Source organism: Mastomys coucha, unplaced genomic scaffold, assembly GCF_008632895.1.
Source record: "Mastomys coucha isolate ucsf_1 unplaced genomic scaffold, UCSF_Mcou_1 pScaffold8, whole genome shotgun sequence".
Classification (NCBI taxonomy): Eukaryota; Metazoa; Chordata; class Mammalia; order Rodentia; family Muridae; genus Mastomys; species Mastomys coucha.
The window spans coordinates 24,066,873-24,086,055 of NW_022196914.1; the positions used below are offsets into that span (position 1 = coordinate 24,066,873).

Here is a 19,183-nt window from a genome sequence, read left to right on the forward strand (position 1 = left end):
TCTTTATCACCCACTGACATTGTGACATTATTTGGTGCTATCCTAGATAGTCAGGGATGATCTGATCTTAAAACTTTAAAGTTAATCATGTCTGAATGTATCACTTTTCCTTACAAACAGCGGGTCTGTGGGATTTAAGACATGATAGCTTTGGGTACCACCTATTCAATATTCTGTGATGGTAGTATTGCTCTACCACAAACATTCTTTTGATAGATATTACTCTTGTGGGTCACTAGAGAGTCAAAGAATATCACAGAATTTAAAAGAAAGAGGCTAACATGTGGAGTACTTGGATTTGGGGCTGTAGCTATTAGTAACGATCACTGTATAGCTAATATTTATTGATAGTTTACATTATGCCAGGACTGAGGTAAGTTTTGAACTTTCTGTTGTTGATGAGTTGATACAAGGACCAATAGCACCGAGTTTAATGAGGAACTGGTTTTAATGGCAGAACTCTGGGTCCTCCACAGCACCTTCTTCATCAGAATGTGTTTTAACAAGGTCCCCACTGCATGGTGAGAACATTCTATACTGAGAGAACCTTTTGTAGTTTAAGCCATACTGTTCTTAAGCCTTACTGTTGAATAGTGTACGTATTTTTGGGCCATAGTGCTTTGAGTTTGGGTAACTTGTTCAAAGATGTGTGATTAGCACCTCACAAGTTCAGAATCCACACCTTCTTAGATTACACTATTAGCTATCCATGGTGTTCTGCCTCTTCCCATGGCAAATGATAACATTACTCTCCAGGCAGAACATAGCCTGGCTTCTACTGTCTCCCATAAGTGCCATGTGTTTCCAGTTTACTGCAAGCTTCACCGAGCTGTTCAGATATTCATTACCAATCCTATAGGCTCTCCCCAAACCAGCATCTCTATATAATATCCATCCTCACTAATGCCACTGCTAAATCGACCAGTCAATTGCTTGAGTTAACGAAATGACTTTTATGTTGTGCAACATTTTTTTAAAGTGCCAATTAGAACTCTAAAACAAGTGTAGCCCCTGTCATCTGTCTTCTGTTCATCCATACAGATAAGAACTTTGACAAGTGGGTTCCATCTTGCAAGAGATAACTCACTGTCTGTGTCACAGCTCCTGTCTGTGAAAATGGTCACAAGAGTTCTGTGATTTTTCTGTCTTCAAATTAACATCTAACCATTGATTTAATTTAATAATTTCCTAGGACTTGCTATCAGCCATGACATTCCTATGAAATAGTCTCATTATGTCTCTTTGAACATTAAAAGTTTTCATCTCAAACCACTTTTTACTCTAAATGAAAGCCACATATTCTCCACACTGAGCTTCTTACAGGTACAAGCACCATTCCTTTCAAAAACTTACAAAATAATCAAATCCTTCATTTTCAAAGATTATATTTTTGGCCTACTTTATAAGATGGGATGGCAGAAGTAAAATTCTCACATTTGCAAATTTGATGTATATCCACCACGTCTTATTTTCTAGAACAACCTCATTTGTTAAAAGTTCTATTCATTTTACATGTAAGAAAACTGTAGCTCAAAAATATTAACCTGGACAGAAGCCAAAGTCAAGAGTTGAAAAAAAAAGTGTAAAATTCTTGGCTGAGAAATTTATGTTCATTAATCAAATATACCAGATTCAGTGTGGTGCTCTGCGTACTAATCTTAACTAGTCCTTTTCCATTTACTCTGAAACTCTACTTGGAGACGAACATCTGCAGTTGCTCCTTGACCCTCAAGTTGGTTAAGGATCACAGGGCTGTGCTCTACTGTGTTCTGGGTTTCCTGAGTCTCAGACACAGGTTGCTCATTAGCGCTTTACATCGTCTACACCACAGCAGGGGATGGTAATACAGTTAGTGCTTCTCAGAAAAAAAATAAAAAAGGATGCTTATCTGGTCTGACAAGGGTGCAAAGACAGCTGCAAATATAAGCCTGTGACATCATAACTCACTCAACGCCATTCCCATCCAACACTGAAACAAAACCTATTTGTTCATCTTATTCTTGAGTTAACATATATTAATGTACTAGCCCCAAATGACTTCAGGCCTAATATGGACAGGACTTTTGTTGTGAGTTTCTTATCATTTATGCAGAAAGATCCATTCAGTGCACAGCCTTTAGAGAGCCTTGTGATGGTACGCATGGTAGTCTACCATTCTGGAATGGCTTGGTATTTGGATACACCTGAAGCTTTGATATATTGTGAGATATACCTGCAGCTCTATCACGTGTAGGTCTTTCCTATTGGTGAAGATTCATATTGAAAGATGGGGAATGACCTTATGCAAGAAAGACAGTTGCAAATTTGATTTAATGTTCTTATACGTATGCAAAAATATGTTGTGAATTAAGTACGTTTCAAAGGAAATCAGACAATTCAATTATGTGAAGCAAGACTCTTGCTCTACAATTCACTGCTTAGGCATGTGTTGAGGATAAGTGGTGATTATCACTTAGTTCCTCCTCTCCTGAAGCCTCCAGTACCACTTAGGTAAGTATTGCCTTTTCTATTTTTGAACTTATAATAATTATAATCAAAAGCAATGTACCTGGATTTTCATTGTCCTTGAAGATTCAATTAAGATTTGCTGAAACTCTGTATGAAGCATGTTGTGAAGGCCAACACGTTTGTCAGTTTATCAAGAGACTTCTGACTTCTTCCTGCTCAGTCAGCTGTGGCTCTGATTTCTTGATCTCTCTTCTACTTTATTCTTTATGTTCATGGCTTTTCTTCTCCATCTTAGTGATTTCTTTCCTTCATTTCCCTCAGTACTAACTACCCAGGACTCTGGAGCATAACATTTTTTTTGAATAGCTGGCTGATATAGTGATGAAATTAAGTAACAACATATAAAATCTATAATGGAACAGATATTACCATCAAACATTTATTGCCATTTTTCTATTTTATTTATCCTCCTGTTTCACACTTGTTGTTTCACTCTTCTTCCTTTCTTTTTCTCCCCAAGCCTTTTGATCTTTACGAGCTTTCAGAGAACATTTCTTTTAAGGTTCTTTTAAGAGTGGTTTCCATTCATTATGTCCACAATAGACATGTTGGCTTACAAAATCATGTTTTAAAGTCCTTTGGGGCTCTGTTCATTTTTATAAATGCTCTTTGCTTCTCTGTTATTTAGATCCCATAATCACTATAGGTCAGTTTTAGAGTTTAACCTCTGCCCATTTTTTTAAAAGTGATATACCATTTACTCCAATTGACTCTTTAAATTCGACGTTTGTTTTCTTCTGCCAGTTGAATCTATATTTATACTCCATGATGTGCTTCATTATACCACGCCCAAATCCATCTCTAAAAGTCCTCCTTATAGCAGACAGGCATAAAAAGACAGCTCAGCAGCCGATGGCTCTATTTGGTTTAGGCTAGGTACACCTGGTACAGCCTTGAGGCTTAGGTTCTCTATCTGCCTGTCCTTTGTAAATATACTTCTTTCCAAAAATGTACCTAGCCATCTCTTAGCAACCCAGAATACTCACATTGGGCTACATGTACACCCTACTCCCAACAATTTCTCTTCCCCCTGACAGCTACCAAACTGAATGATTCTATTTAGCTTTACTTTCCTCATGCCCAGGTTGAGACCAAAAAAGGCCAAACTGACCTGGATTTGTTTGTATGTATGTACAATTAGGCAAAACTGTGTCCTTTCATGAACTTTTAGGGGACATGGACTATCTACCATATTATATCTATGTATATTATTAAAATAAGAAGCATTATGGGAAGAAATATGAACAGTAGAAAAATGACTATATGATTTAAGTTATTAATAAAAATATAGAATCGTCCAAACTATACACCCCCTTAGTAATGATCCCTTTCTTCCTTTAGACCCCATTAAAGTAGCCCCAGGCCTCTGATTATTGTCTTGTGGCCCACTGGTATAACATATTGCTTTGTTTTATTTTTTATTTATTTACTTTTATTAGATATTTTCTTTATTTACATTTCAAATGATATCTCCTTTCCCTGGTTTCCCCTCCAAAAAAAAAAAAAAAACCCAAACAAACAAACAAAGAAAAAAAAATCCCTGTTCCCTCCACTCTCCCCCTGCTCAGCAACCCACACTCTCCCACTTCCTGGCCCCGGCATTCCCCTACACTGGGGCATAGAACCTTCACAGGACCAATGGCCTCTCCTCCTATTGATGACCTACTAGGCCATCCTCTGCTACATATGCTGCTGGAGCCATTTGTCCCACCATGTGTACTCTTTGGTTGGTGGTTTAGTCCCAGGGAGCTCTGAGGGTACTAGTTAGTTCATATTTTTGTTTGTGCTAAGGGGATGCAAACCCTTCAGCTCCTTGTGTCCTTTCTCTAGCTCCTTCATTGGGAACCCTGTACTCAGTCCAATGGATGGCTGTGAGCCTCTACTTCTGTATTAGTTGAGCCCTGTCAGAGCCTCTCACGAGACAGCTATATCAGGCTGGCATCCACAATAGTGTCTGGGTTTGGTGATCAAATATGGGAAGGATTTTCAGGTGGAGCAGTCTCTGGATTGTCCTTCCTTCAGTCTCTGCTGCATAGTTTGTCTCTGCAACTCCTTCCATGGGTATCTTGTTCCCCCTTCTAAGAAGGATCGAAGTATCCACACTTTGGTCTTCCTTCTTTTTGAGTTTCTTGTGGTTTGTGGATTGTATTTTGGGTATTCTGAGCTTCTGGGCTAATAACAACTTATCAGTGAGTGCATATCATGTGTGTTCTTTTGTGATTGGGTTACCTCACTCAGTATGATATTCTCCAGATCCATCCATTTCCCTAAATATTTCATAAGTTCATTGTTTTTAATAGCTGAATAGTACTGTATTGTGTAAATGTACCATATTTTCTGTATCCATTTCTCTTTTGAGGGACATCTGGGTTGTTTCTTGTTTCTGGCTATTATAAATAAGGCTGCTATGAATATAGTGGAGTATCTGTCTTTATTATATGTTGGAGCATCTTCTGGTTATATGCCCAGGAGTGGTATAGCTGGGTCCTCTGGTAAGACTGTGTCCAATTTTCTGAGGAACCACCAAACTGATTTCCAGAGTGGTTGTACCAGCTTGCAGTCCCACTAGCAAATAAAGTTTCCTTACTTTGCAATATGTATGGGCTTTTAATTTATTTTTAAATATAACCTAGAGACACTGCCTCAAATACAGACTGCCAATAACACTACATCACACAATGTGATTTTATTTTGAGATGGGATTGCTGAGATATACTGTGAAGTGTTGTCTTCTGCATGTGATATGGTTGTTGCACACAGGAACTCACAGTAGCTCAACTGAAAAATGACCTTCACAAGATTAAGGCAGTTTAAATTTAAGCATAGATGGGGAGAGGGGACCTTAAGGCTCTATCTCTGTGAGGAGCCCCTTGCAGATATTGGGGTTGGGGGAAAGGGGAGTTACTTTTCTTTGGGGATGCAGCCACTTGCAAGTTGATTATATTCTGGTGTTTGGCCCTACAAAGATGCCAGTCTAGGCAGCACAATTGGAGTCACTGGTTTATGAAGTTGGGTGGGAGGTGGTTTTTTTTTTTTTTTTATGAGAGAAATGGGAGAAAGAGACTAGTGAGTGGAAATGATCACAGTATATAGCACACAGATGGAATTTTCAAAGAGTAAAAATTCTAAAAGGGTTAGGTATGAGGAGGTCATCTTAGTGTAAAGTGGGTATTTAATCAACTATGATGGGTATCCTTATTTATAGGGAGATTTTGAGCCATGTTCCCACAAGGAGGATGGCATGTGAAGATGAAGACAGTCACTGAGATGACTTCATAGAAATCAAGGAATATCCTAGATTGGCAGCAAGCTATTAGCATCTAAAAATGCAATATGGGAGAGAGATTCTTCTTTTATGACTGCCAGAAGTAAGGGATACCAATAACATCATGACTCTGGTCTTCTGGTTTTGAGGAATGTGAGGCTATGAAACCCTGTTGTTTAAGATGCTCATTTTGGGATGTCTTACTATTTAAGACAAAACAGACTGATGTTCATACCTTAATGTTCATACAGTAATTTCAGTGCTGTACTTTACAACTTATGAATATCTAAAAGATTCGCTTTTATCATTTCTGTCTCCTTATTAATACCATCTATATGTTTCATGATCAATGTTAAGTCCACCATATGATCCCTTAAAAATTAATGTATTTTTTTTCTGGATTTGTGTTGCCCATTTCATGTGTGCTTGTATCTCTTATTTTTGGCTGTTATGTGATAGTGTGTATATACTCAGCCCAGGGAGTGGCACTATTAGAAGGTGTGGTCCTGTTCGAGTAGATTGTGGCCCTTTTGGAGGAGATGTAGCACTGTGGGTGTGGGCTCTAACACCCTCATCCTAGCTGCCTAGAATCCAGTATTCTACTAGCAGCCTTTAGATGAAAATGTAGAATTCTCAGCTCCTCCTGCACCATACCTGCCTGGATATTGCCATACTTCCAACTTGTTGATAATGGACTGAACCTGTAAGCCAGCCCCAATTAAATGTTGTCCTTCATAAGACTTGCCTTGGTAATGGTGTCTGTTCACAGCAGTAAAACCGTAACTAAGTCATATTACTTATTTGATTGCAGATGTGGTTGTATCAGTGTTTATTCTGGCACCATGTAGTCTCCAATGTCTTCACTTAGTTTTTTTCTCTCCTGTTTGCCTTCTAGTTTAGCATGTTGGCTTAGCTCCTCAGTCAACATAAGCCACTTCCCAGCCAAAGGATGCCCTTCGGACCTCAGTAGTGAGACTTCCATCATTTATCAGTGGGTGATGGATGACTTAGAGGCTGGTCTAATAGTTTCAGTATTTTATTCTGCATGCAGTCAGGGATCACAGCTTGAAAACTTCATCTCCAGGCATTTCTTAAAGAGGTATAATTTTTCCATGTTTGGTTGGTATTCCCTCGGATGCTGGATGGCTACTCTTTACTGAAGGGAAATGTAGGAATGGATCTGGGGGAGGGGAGTGTATGTGTGTATGTGTATGGACTAGGAGGAGCTGAAGAAAGGGAAACTAAAATCAGGATAAAATGTATGAAAGAATAATAAAAAAAAAGAATTTTTGAATTGTGTATAATCCTCCAGACCTTTAGGTAAATATGTGATTTTTTTTTAAAATATAACCATTTTCTAGAAACTGTTCAAAGGGAAGAGTAGCTAAATTTACAATCTTTGTTTTATTAGATATGAGTACAAAGTTCCTCAGACCAGGAAAACTTCTATGACTTTCTAGCACCCTGTGTATAGCTAGACACGTGGGTAGCAGAATACATCCACCTTGCTCAGATTGTGCTTGAGATTGTTGCTTTCATAGTCTTTCTGTGACTTCTGGAAGGTTCTTTGCTATGCCTCCTCCAAATCCCTCTGTAAAACCTACTGCCCTTCTATTTCATGTGTTATTAACACCAGAGAGCTCCTTGTCTGCTTTAATTGCTAACTCTTCTCTCTGCATGGTTTTAGACTCATGAAGTGCTTCCTATTGTGTTTCAGATAAAGTCAGTGCTCTCAAGGAGAGCTGTGGAATTCTTTGTCAATGACCTCTATTCTGGTCTGTCTCTGTCTCTGAGCAGAAACAGTGACACCTCCTGCTGCCTCAGCAGGAGATTTTGACAGCATCCCATCTTCTCTTCTTGCTTTTCCAGTGTAAGAATTCCTTCTTATGTGCACATTAGAGTGGACATGATAGGGCATCAATGTTATTGAATAACCACTCTTTAGGCAGACAAAAATGGCTACACCAAAAGTGGCTTCGGGAAATGGAGCTGGTGTGTAAATCCACAACCTCATGCACACAGCTGACTGGCTAGTGTTGTAGAAATTTTTAGTCCCAATCTGGGCTTTCTAACCTGCCTTTGACCATTTAGTTCCCAGATAAAACACACACACACACACACACACACACACACATACAACCTTATAATTATAATAATCACTAATCATTTATCAATCATCACTGGAACTGGGCAGATGTCTATCCTCTATGCTATTAGAACCTACTCTCCAATCAGTAACTGAGTTATTATTTACTATGTTTCATCTGGGCTGCTCTTAACTACAATTGGCCAGTCCTCAGGACCATGTTTTTCATGACCTCACGTAACCCATGGCCAGTTCTCCTTCCTCCTCTATCTTCTTCTTCCCTTCTGGTCTTCCTCTGACCTCAAGTCCAAGAATCCTAAACCCCACCTATGTCTCTTCTGCCCAGCTATTGGCTGTTAACATCTTTATTTACCAATCAGATATAACTTGGGGGCAGAATCACATAGTATCACTTGAGTTTATATACAGACTCCAGGTCTTGGGGGCGCTTCTATTTCATGTGTTACTAACACCAGAGAGCTCCTTGTCCCTCTTAATTGTTAATTCTGATATCTGCATGGTTTTAGACTCATGAAGTGCTTTCATTTGTGTTTCAGATAAAGTCAGTGCTCTCAAGGAGAGCTGTGGAGTTCTTTGTCAATGATGTATATTCTGGTCTGTTTCTTTCTCTGAGCAGAAACAGTGACCAAACTTCAACAGTACAGTGGTTATCCTAGCAAAGATTTATGGGCAAGGGGTGTTCCAACAAGGATTTATAGGCAGGGTATGTCACAGCCATGGTGCAAAAATTTTATGACATGGACATGGAGGTCAGGATGAAATAGGAGCAGACTGTGGTTCAAATGTTACAAACCCTCACTATTCCTACAGACACTTAGAAGATGGTTTCAAATGTTTCTCTATTTGCTTTGGCTAACTGAGATTTAGGTATGTGCATGTTTTTATCAAAAAACTTACTCTACTTAAGTTGTTGTGAACACACTGGGCTCATGTCTAACTGTTCCAGAATGTCTGGCTGCCTGTCTGGCTGCCTGTGGCATTTTTACTGATTATCTCATACTTCCCCTCAGCCTCCCCGCAGTGCAGCTGGCCACCTTCTCTGTTCCATGGAGCTCTCCGCTCCCCTCTTTGGCTTTTATTCTCTCCCTAAAGTCTCTCAAATCTGTTTTGAATTTCAAGTAGTTTATTTATTATCCTTAATCCTTCTTTCTAAAAAGAAATGGCTTGTAGCTGATTTACCAAACAAAGTCAACTGCTTTCTCTCATGACCAAGTCTGAAATATATCTCTCAAATTGACATAATCTTATCTTACACACAGGCCACTTTTTATGTTTGGCAGGATAGAACATGGGTTCCTTCTTCTAAGAGGTTCATAGTCTTGCGTTGTAGAGGAACATGGTTAAAATACCCTTGGCAATTATGTTCAGAGGCTGAAATGGCAATGATGGTAGAGCTGTTGGGGGTCATTTGCTCTGAGAGTTCACAAAATTTCAGTTAAGGGACAGAGGTTTATATTTTGATATGGAGGCAGAGTGGCAATGAGGTCCAAGCAGTTATAAGTAGGTGAGAATATTTAGGAGGAAATAGGGTCCTGTGATGACAGATTTGAAAGTTAAGAGCCTGCTTCTATAAGTAAGTGTAGGCCAACCAGGGCTAACACTTATAGGCTAAGATGCCTTATTCAGTCATGGTACATAAGACTCTTTTACCACAAACTCCATTAATAATTGCTTAATTATTGTGTAGAGCATCAATTCTCAACCTGTGTGTTACAACCCCTATAGGAGTTGAGAGACCTTTTCTCAGCAGTTACATATCAGATAACCTGAATATCAGATAATTATATTATAATTCATAACAGTAGCAAGATTATAATTATAAAGTAGCACTGAAATAATGGTTGGGGGACAGTTACTAAAACATGAGGAACTGTATTAAAGAGTTATAGCATTAGGAAGGTTGAGAAACACTGTCTTAGCATACTTGCTGTGTATTTTGGTTGTCACTGAGTGTTTCATATCACAAAGAGAACAGCCATTTTTGCTGAGCCCAGGATTTGCTGAGAAGGTGGTGCACCACAGTGGGAAAATAGTGTGAATGCCTTGAAAAGGAGAATCCTGACATTCTAACCTGGCCTTCTACTGAAACTGTACTATGTACATGAACAATAATCTGCTTTGTGATTTTATTTCATATTGGGTTTAAAATTTTTCTATTGTATATATCTCTGGGACTTTCTGAGATCATCTGTTTAACAGATATAAAGCTTAGGTTTCAATGTTATGTGTGTGACTACCATATTGTATCTCATTGTAGAAGGGTGGTTTTGAGCTATCCTGAAAGAACCCACCTGGGAGAACAGTTAGCTGGGGTAAGGAAATCCTAGAATGTGAGGAAAGGAAACTGAATAGCTCCATATGAGGTAAGTGTATGGAGTTTGGAGTTTGAAGGGAAAGACACTCTACTGAACAGGAGAGGACAGGGTGTGTAAAAGAATGGGCCTGGCTTCTCTGCTCAGTGTAGGCAAATGGACAGAGGGTCTGCTCTGCTCCAACAACAAAGGGATGCTTCAAAATTAACTGTAGTGACTAAGCACAAACTTAATGGCTGACAGTACATTTAGCTTACCTTCAAGACTCAAGGATCCAATGCAACGTCCTTCTTTCTTTTCTGATTCTGTTCTAAATAAACCAGTATTTTGCTAGAAGGGCTGGAGAAATGGTTCAGCCATTAGAAGCACTTGCTGCTCTTGCAGAAGACCACTTTTGGGTCTGAGAAGCCATGTCATGTCTCACAAACACCTGTAGCTCCAGTTCTAGGGATCCAACACTATCTCCTGACATCCTTGAGCATCAGGCATGCATGCAGTGCACATGTATACTTGCAGATAGAGAACTCATACACATTAAACAAAAACAAATTTCAAAATCTTATGAACAAAAATTGGCTAGAGGGAAATTATTAATAGAGAGCTATTTCAATTTTTTATAGTCAAATTGTTTGCAGATGAGGATGAGGCTTCTGCTGTACTGTATATGATGTTGTTAAACTCTGACTCCAGAAATTAATCTCTCATTGAGTCCTGGTCAGAACTGAACAACTGCTGCTCACACAGGTCCTTTCACTGAATACCATTCTTGGGAGTGTGAGTGGTCTCCAAGTGCCGACATCTGAAATCAGCCAGTCTCTGAAAGTGAGTAGAAAATGTTGGCATCCCTTGTGAGCATTTACAAAAAGTAAGGAGATCAAAATAGACAGAGCATATTTGAAGGCAGCAATTGCTCAGTACAAAATAAATCCATTCCCTAAGACTGAAGACTTCACCCTTTGGTGATGTTTGTTGGCAAGAGCATTGGCACTCCCTTTCCTTATGGGGTGATGACACAGAGGTCTAACCTGGTTTAATTGTGAAGTGATGGTTGTATTCTTCTTTTCTTTCATTTTATTATTTATTTAAATGATTTACACCTCTGCTCTGCTCCATTCTTGCACTGATCGCAATGCTATTCAAGTTAACTTTCATAAATAAATTATTCCAACAATGGATTAAGTACAAATTAGTTGACATCACCGTGCATGCATTTTGGTAAACACAGAATGTGCTGCTGAGAATCTTATGCTAATAGGAGCTCTCCATTGCTCTGATCATGGATGTTTTCTGAATAATAATGCATAGCCTCTTTCTTACCCTTAGGTTTCTTTCAGCATCATAGATTTCAATAAAGGTTGGCAGAGGGAAATAAAAGAGGATTCATAGCTGAAATCATGTACAAGGCACACTGAAACGGAAAACACACACCCATGACTCATTTTCTTAATGAATTTTAGCTTGATTGCCATCAGTAGATCACTTTTCTGCCTTTAATGTGGCTGGACTTTCAAAACCGGCAAGGTTGAGCACCGTCACTTAATCATCCTCAGCTTTGGTAAAATTTATAACTCCTTTTTTTAAAAAATCATAATTCAAAGGAATTTGAGGCTCAAATATTATGCTAAGGTTCAACTAATTTACTTAAAATGTGTGTTACGTGCATCTTTTAATCTCTCCCTTCTTCTCCCACTCCTCTTCTCCCCTGTTCTACCTTTCTCCTTCTTTAACACATTCAGCTGTACAGGATACTTAGTTTCCAGAACCTTGAGGGGAATGTATCTTTCTCTGGATAATTATAGTAAAAAAGGCCCTCTTTCTGGTCTGAAAGATGTGACTAACAGATTAGACTTGGTTATGATAAAATAAAATCATGAACTGGAGAGCTGGAACAAGAACTGGGCTACAGGAAGGCGTGTTTCTGGAACATGGGAGTTTTCTTCCATAAAAATAGGAAATGCTTCTGTAAGAGTAGCTATCAACAGTTTTCTGGGTCTTGTAAATGCCAGGCTCAAGAATCTGTGTTCCCAATAGCTAGGATCCTGCCTAGTGACTTCCTCTCTCCACAGAACCCTGATGCAAGAGTGTTTCAAAACCAAGGAGCTGGGCAGTGGTGCACACGCCTTTAATCCCAGCAATTGGGAGGCAGAGGCAGGTGGATTTCTGAGTTCGAGGCCAGCCTGGTCTACAGAGTGAATTCCAGGACAGCCAGGGCTACACAGAGAAACCCTGTCTCGAAAAACAAACAAACAAACAAACAAACAAAAAAACAAAACAAAAACAAACAAAGAAACAAACAAAACCAAGGATACTTCTATGCATATATTCCTTCATCCACTTAAAGCTACCTTGGGCTAGTTGCCTAAGTTACCTCATCTATATGTAAGGGTAATACTGTGGCCCGCAAGGTTACCTTGAAGATTAAATCTGACTCTTTTAGCATTCATTATCAAACTGGCAGTGTTCTTGCATTGATGAGTTGATGTTAAGTTGGCTGCAACTCACCTTTAAATCCATAAAACGTCTCTCACGTTTCATCGTAACCCAGCTCTCTAAATATAAGAAATGATTTGGCATTGCTTATTTATGTTAATAAAACATCCCTAACATTTGCTTCAGCATTGTTTGTAGTTCTGCTCAAATCCATGGTCACAGATTTCAAGAATTAATGGAGGACAAATAAGTTGGCAAGATTGTAAGTGCCTAGATTGTTTTGGGAACTTTTCAAGTGAGTGCTGTTTTTCCGAATGCACTCAAGGCCATTGACAGAGGTGTTGAAAGATGTGGCAACCTCAGCAATGAATATTTTTTACTGCAGTTTCTGGAAAGTATGATTTTAAAATCTAAAATAGCTGTCGGGCAGTGAGGCTTGTATAAAATGTCTATTTGATTCCTTTATGATTTTTATGTTTGCTGTACTGAGGATGGAACCTAGGGTCACATGCATGTACACAATTCTCTGTCACTGATGCAAACCCCCAGCTCCACTTCTATCTTCTTTGACTATCTCATAACTTTACTGTGGTTACTTGCCATTTGGAGCACATGTATTCTATTCCTGAAGGGCAGATATAATTCAAGAAGTATTGTTTTTATAGTAGGCTAAGGATTAAATAGCTAGGCATTTGTAAGTCACTACATCACTTGACTACATCTTCAGCTTCTCCTGTAGTTTTTGATGCCAGCCAGGAGTTTCCTCCATCTCAGATCTCAGGCCTTTCACTGGAACTGTTTCATTATTGGAAAGGACCCAGGCTCACTTAAATGTTGTCAATTAAGTTAATGTGCACACAGCCTTTCCAAGGAAAAATTACTCTTTTCAAATGAAAATGAGTTTGGTATTTCTGGAGCTGTATTGTCAAGGAAAGTGTCAAAGATGATCCTGACTGTCCCCAGCCCATGACTTTCATGTGAGTATGACCTGTCATGTACTCCTGTGTAGAGTTTAGCAATGACAGTATGTGATTATATGGATCCCAAAATGTGGTTGTGGTTCACAAAAGCAGAACATGGTCTAGACTGAGAATCTCTTCCCTGATGCCTTGGACTGAGATGAATGGCATGAAATGAGCACCATGCTGAGCTGCTCATGTGGAGGAGTAGTACCATGCTGGGATGCTCATGGGGTAGGTGTACCATGCTGAGCTGCTCATGTGGCAGGAGTAGTACCATGCTGGGATGCTCATGGGGTAGGTGTACCATGCTGGGATGCTCATGGGGCAGGAGTGCTATGCTGTGATGCACATGGTGCACTAGTAGTATGCTGGGATGCTCATGGGGCAGGAGTGCCATACTAGAATGCTCATGAGGCAGAAGTGCCATGATGGGATGCTCATGGGCAGGAGTACCATGCTAGGATGCTCACGCAGGGACTTTATACTGCTGCATGTTGTGTCAATCTCTGACGGACATACAACTATCAGAAAGAAGACCGCCTTTTGAGCAACGCAAAAATGAGTCTGGTAACACAAGAGAACTTGGACACAGATTTTCCCTAAGTTGGACCTCAATGAGGTCAACAGTACTCCAGTCCCAGGGAGGATATTTTTTTTTTAGTTTTCTGGAACCTGAAAATAAGTTCTAGTCAAACTATGTATGATTTCAGAGCCACAGCAACTATAGAGACTACATAAAAAAATTGGTACATATTGGATGATTTGCAGCAATAAATTATACATGTATGTAATAAACATATATGTAATTTATAAAATATTATTAAATCTCCATGTATATTTACCAAATATGTCACCAGATCATGTGCTCCGCCATTAGTAAAAACTGTGAGTTGATCCTAGCAATGGGGGATACAGAGCCCAAACTAGTCATCTCCTGTAACTAGTCAAGACTTCCTTTGGAGGGATTGGGACACTAATCCAGCCACAAAAACTCAGACCCACAAATTGTCCTGCTTATAAGATGTGCAGGGGTAAAAGATGGAGCAGAATTTGAGGGAAAGGCCAACCAATTGCTGGCCCAGCTTGAGACCCATGCCATGAGAGGTAGCATATCCCTGACACTATTAATGTTATTCTGCTGTATTTTCATAAAGGACCCTAGCATAACAGAGTAGCCTCATCCAGCAACTAATGGAAATTGATGCAGAGACCCACAGGCAAACATTAACTGAAGCTTAAGGAATCCTATGGAAGAAGGGGAGAAAGGATAGAAAGAGCCAGAAGGGTCAAGATCACTATAAGAAAATCTGAATTAACTAACATGGGTCCATGTGGGGCTCATAGAGACTGAACTTCCTATCAGAGGGCATGCATGGAATAGACATAAGCTCTCTGTGCACATAGTGGCTGCACAGCTAAGGCTTCATGTGGGATTCCAAAAGCAGGAGCAAGGCTACCTTTGACTTTATTGCCTTCTTTTGGATCTCTTTCCCCTAATGAGGCTGACTTGTCTACCCTAAATAGAAGAAGCACTCCATCTTACTGTGACTTGCTATGTCAAGGCTGGCTGATATTCTGTTTTTTCTGGTTTGCCTCCTTTTTTTTCTGAGAATAAGGGGAGAGGGTGTGGATGGGGAGGAGGGGACATGAAAGGGAGGCACTGGGAGGAAAGGAGAGGGAAAACTGAGATCAGGAGGTAAGTATATTAATAATAATAAAACTGCATATATACACATATCTATCTATCTATCTATCTATCTATCTATCTATCTATCTATCTATCTATCTATCTATCATCTATCTCCAGAGAAAGAGGGAGAGAAAGGAGAGAGAGAGAGAGAGAGAGAGAGAGAGAGAGAGAGAGAGAGCATATGAGAGAAACAAAAAGCCCACAAGTTGAAATGACAATTGATATTCATCCCTCATGTAATTCTAGGAATTTCTATTGGGATGGAAACACTTAAGTCACCACTTAAAGTCCAAGTATGTAGTGACAATTGAATGAATTATTTGACAGTGACTTAGGTTATAGAATTAGAACTAACTTGGGCATAAGACATTCTCATTATCAGAACCTTTCTTTGTACAACCTAGCAATGGAGAGCTTGAGACAGATAGACATTAGGTTTCATAAGAGGCACAGATTATCTGTGGGATTAGAGTTACAATTAACATTATAACGAAGTAATAATACTATCACCTCTCTCAACATTACACATAAGTAACAAGTCTATAGCCTCTACTCAACATTACAGCTCATAAGTGTCTGGCTGGAGTTAAAACCACTTTTCTCAGTGACTGAGGAGAGCACATTAACTTCTCAGTAGAAGCCAGCTGATTCATTTACATAATATTTTTAATCTCATCTGCTTTGTTGAACTGGGAGATCTATCAGCAGGAAGATGACAGCGTGACGCAGACTGTTAAGTATACACCAATTTTCTCATCCATTAATGGACTAGAGAAAAGTTAATATTGTTGTTTTCAAGCCAAAGATATTGAAATGTGGGGCCTTTATAGTTTCTCTCTTATAAAAAAAGAATAGAAGGAAAGAAGAAAGGAAATCAGCTTATTCAGATAACAAATTAAATCTAGCCAATCTAGTTCATTTCATTTTACAAATATTGGTCCATTATAGCTGAAACAGGATTGTTATGACCTGCCTTTGTTGCAAAGATCTTATCCAGTAGGTGTCAGCAAAGTAAACTTAAAAGCAATCATGACGTGGAGTGGGTAGGGGGAAGGGGCTCCTCATGTGAGCTTTATGATGACTTACTGGTAAAATGTAAGAACTTTTCTTTTACAGAGAAAGATAATAAGAAAGGAAGAGCAAGAGAAAGAAAATGCCTGATCCCTATATTAAATAAAACAAGGAAAAAAAATGTTTTCTTTTCCTTCACTTTTAATTAAAAGTATATTCTGAAATATCATATAGGAAGACAATCACCCTAAGACACAGGTGTACCGGAAATGTCCTTACAAAGACTTGTGTGTAGCTTTTAAGGGCTTTGTGGGCATGTGCCTGTATCTGTTATTGTCCAGACACACAGGTGATGATATTTTAGCCGGGAAATTTCTGAAACATAAAATAGTCACAAATATAAAACTGACTCTGTGACACGTATAGAGCTGCATAGGCAACGTACATAGGATGTGATGTAGAGAGCCAGCACAGGGAGGGCATCTTCGTGCTGCTTCTTCTGTCCTGCCAGGGGCTCTGGGAGCACCTCATACACTCACATGCTTTCTTTAAGGAAGGAGACAGAGAGTCTCAGGAGAGGAAAGGGAAGCTTGCTTCCCAGAGGACACAGAATCAGTGCAACCTCATTCTGAAAGACAATTCTGGGAGGAAGCCCATGTCCTGGGGCTTGATTAACAGCTGCTCAGTGTAGAAACTCTTGTCAGGCTTCAAGGAAGAGGAAGAGACTAGCCAAGTAGAAATGCAGAAAATTGTTTCTTTTTGCTTTTGTTTTTAAGTTTTTATTGTATAATGCAGACCAATAAAGTGCATGTATTACAAATATAATACTCAGCTGATAGCGTAAATAGCTTCACAGTAGTAAAGATACAGTTTTCTCCTACTGACAGTTGAAAAAGAAAAATATGCACTCCCAAAGGAGCATCAAGTAGAAGAATCGTTGAGAAGAGGTAGCTCTTGGTGGTCTCTAGCTTATGACATCATCACAGCAGTACTTCAATGGAAACCCCATTCAGGCAAGAGGTCATAATTACCTCAGTACTGTTTACCATGATGCCTGATTATGAGGGTTGATCTCAGCTGTCAGCTTGAGTATGGTGAGGAACATCAATGGGATTAGTAAATCGCCCTCACATGTGCCTGTAAAGGTTCTTCCAGGAATCTTTAACTATTCAAAGAAGTCCCACCTTGAATGTACAAAACACCATCCCACAGGCTGGGGTCCTGAGCAGCACTGAAGAGGGAGGGAGGAGGAAGCAAGCTATTATAGGTGTTGGTTCCCTTTCTCTGGCTGCACTGAGGTGGGCAGTCTTCTTTTCCACAAGTTCCCATTGCCTTATTCACCTTTGCCTCAGGCCCCAAGCAAGAGAACCAGCCAACTAAAATCTTTGAAACCGTAAGCCAAAATAAATCTTTCCTTCCTTAAACATGTTCTTTTCTTCTTCCTTCCTTCCTTCCTTCCTTCCTTCCTTCCTTCCTTCCTTCCTTCCTTCCTTCCTTCCTTCCTTCCTCCCCTCTCCCCCCTTCTTTCTTTTTGTCTCAAGTTTATTTGTACAAACAGCATAGGACACTGGTCATCTGCAAACAGTGTGTAGGTAGGTGTGTCATAGCAGTCCATCTGTCTTTATATTGGCAGGAGCTTTTCTATGGGGCCTTCACAGGGGCCTGGGCACCTTTAGGAACCTGATCTGGAATTGAAGCCTGGGCCTTAGCTGGAACTTTGGCCTCTTCCTTGGTTTGAACCTTGGGTTTTGGTTGGCAGGGCCTATGCCCCTTGGCCATGTAGCTTTGAATCTGCTTCCCAAGCGTGGGGTGACTGATGAACCCCAGGTGGCTGAGTTTGCAGCTGGAGCCCTTTGGAATCTTGGGCTTGATGGCCTGGGGCTTCACAAGGGCCTTGATGGCCTCTGCATGTGCACTCACTGCCTTTGCATTGTTGGCCAGCATCTTCTTCAGGCCTTTCTTGTTGTGCTTCTTAGCAAAGTGCATGCTCCTCAGGAACTTGGGCTCAATCCCCTTAAGAGATTCATGTCTTTGTGACTGGGATTTCTTTTTTTTTTTCTCCGTATATTGTGCAGTTTTTTATTAGATATTTTCTTTAATTACACTTCAAATTTTATCCCCTTTCTTCATTTCCCCTCTGAACCCCCCCATTCCACCCCCTACCCCTGCTCACTAACTCACCCACTCCTGCTTCCCTCTCCTGGCATTCCCCTATATTGGGGCATCAAGCCTTCAAAAGACCAAGGGCCTCTCTTCTCATTGATATCCTACAAGGCCATCCTCTGCTACACAAGGTCATCCTCTTCTACATATGCAGCTGGACCCATGGCTGAGAAGCACCTAAAGAAATGTTCAACATCCTTAGTCATCAGGGAAATGCAAATCAAAACAACCCTGAGATTCTACCTCACACCAGTCAGAATGGCTAAGATCAAAAACTCATGTGACAGCAGATGCTGGCAAGGATGTGGAGAAAGAGGAACACTCCTTCATTGCTGGTGGGATTGCAAGCTGGTACAACCACTCTGGAAATCAGTTTGGGGTTCCTCAGGAAATTGGACATAGTATTGCCTGACAACCCAGCTATACCACTCCTTGGGCATATACCCAAAAGGTGCTCCAGAATGTAATAAGGACACATGCTCCACTATGTTCATAGCAGCCTTATTTATAATAGCCAGAAGCTAGAAATAACCCAGATGTCCCTCAACAGATGAATGGAAACAGAAAATGTGGTACATTTACACAATGGAGTACTACTCAGCTACTATAAATGATGAATTCATGAAGTTCTTAGGCAAATGGATGGAAGTAGATAATATCATCCTGAGTGAGGTAATCCAATCACAAAAGAACACACAGGGTATATGCACTCACTGATAATTGTCCCAAAGTTCC

General features: G+C 39.9%; 1 protein-coding gene across 1 annotated transcript; it reads right to left on the bottom strand.

Moving 5' to 3' along the window:
- Positions 1 to 17,926: 17,926 nt before the first annotated feature.
- On the bottom strand, positions 17,927 to 18,271 carry LOC116083862 (60S ribosomal protein L29-like). Its single transcript, XM_031360637.1, has one exon. The coding sequence runs from the start codon at positions 18,269 to 18,271 to the stop codon at positions 17,927 to 17,929; it is 345 nt and encodes a 114-aa protein (XP_031216497.1).
- Positions 18,272 to 19,183: the final 912 nt, after the last annotated feature.

Excerpts from the sequence above, each read along its gene's own strand:
- LOC116083862 (XM_031360637.1), bottom strand. The coding sequence starts at position 18,271 with ATGCACTTTGCTAAGAAGCACAACAAGAAAGGCCTGAAGAAGATGCTG.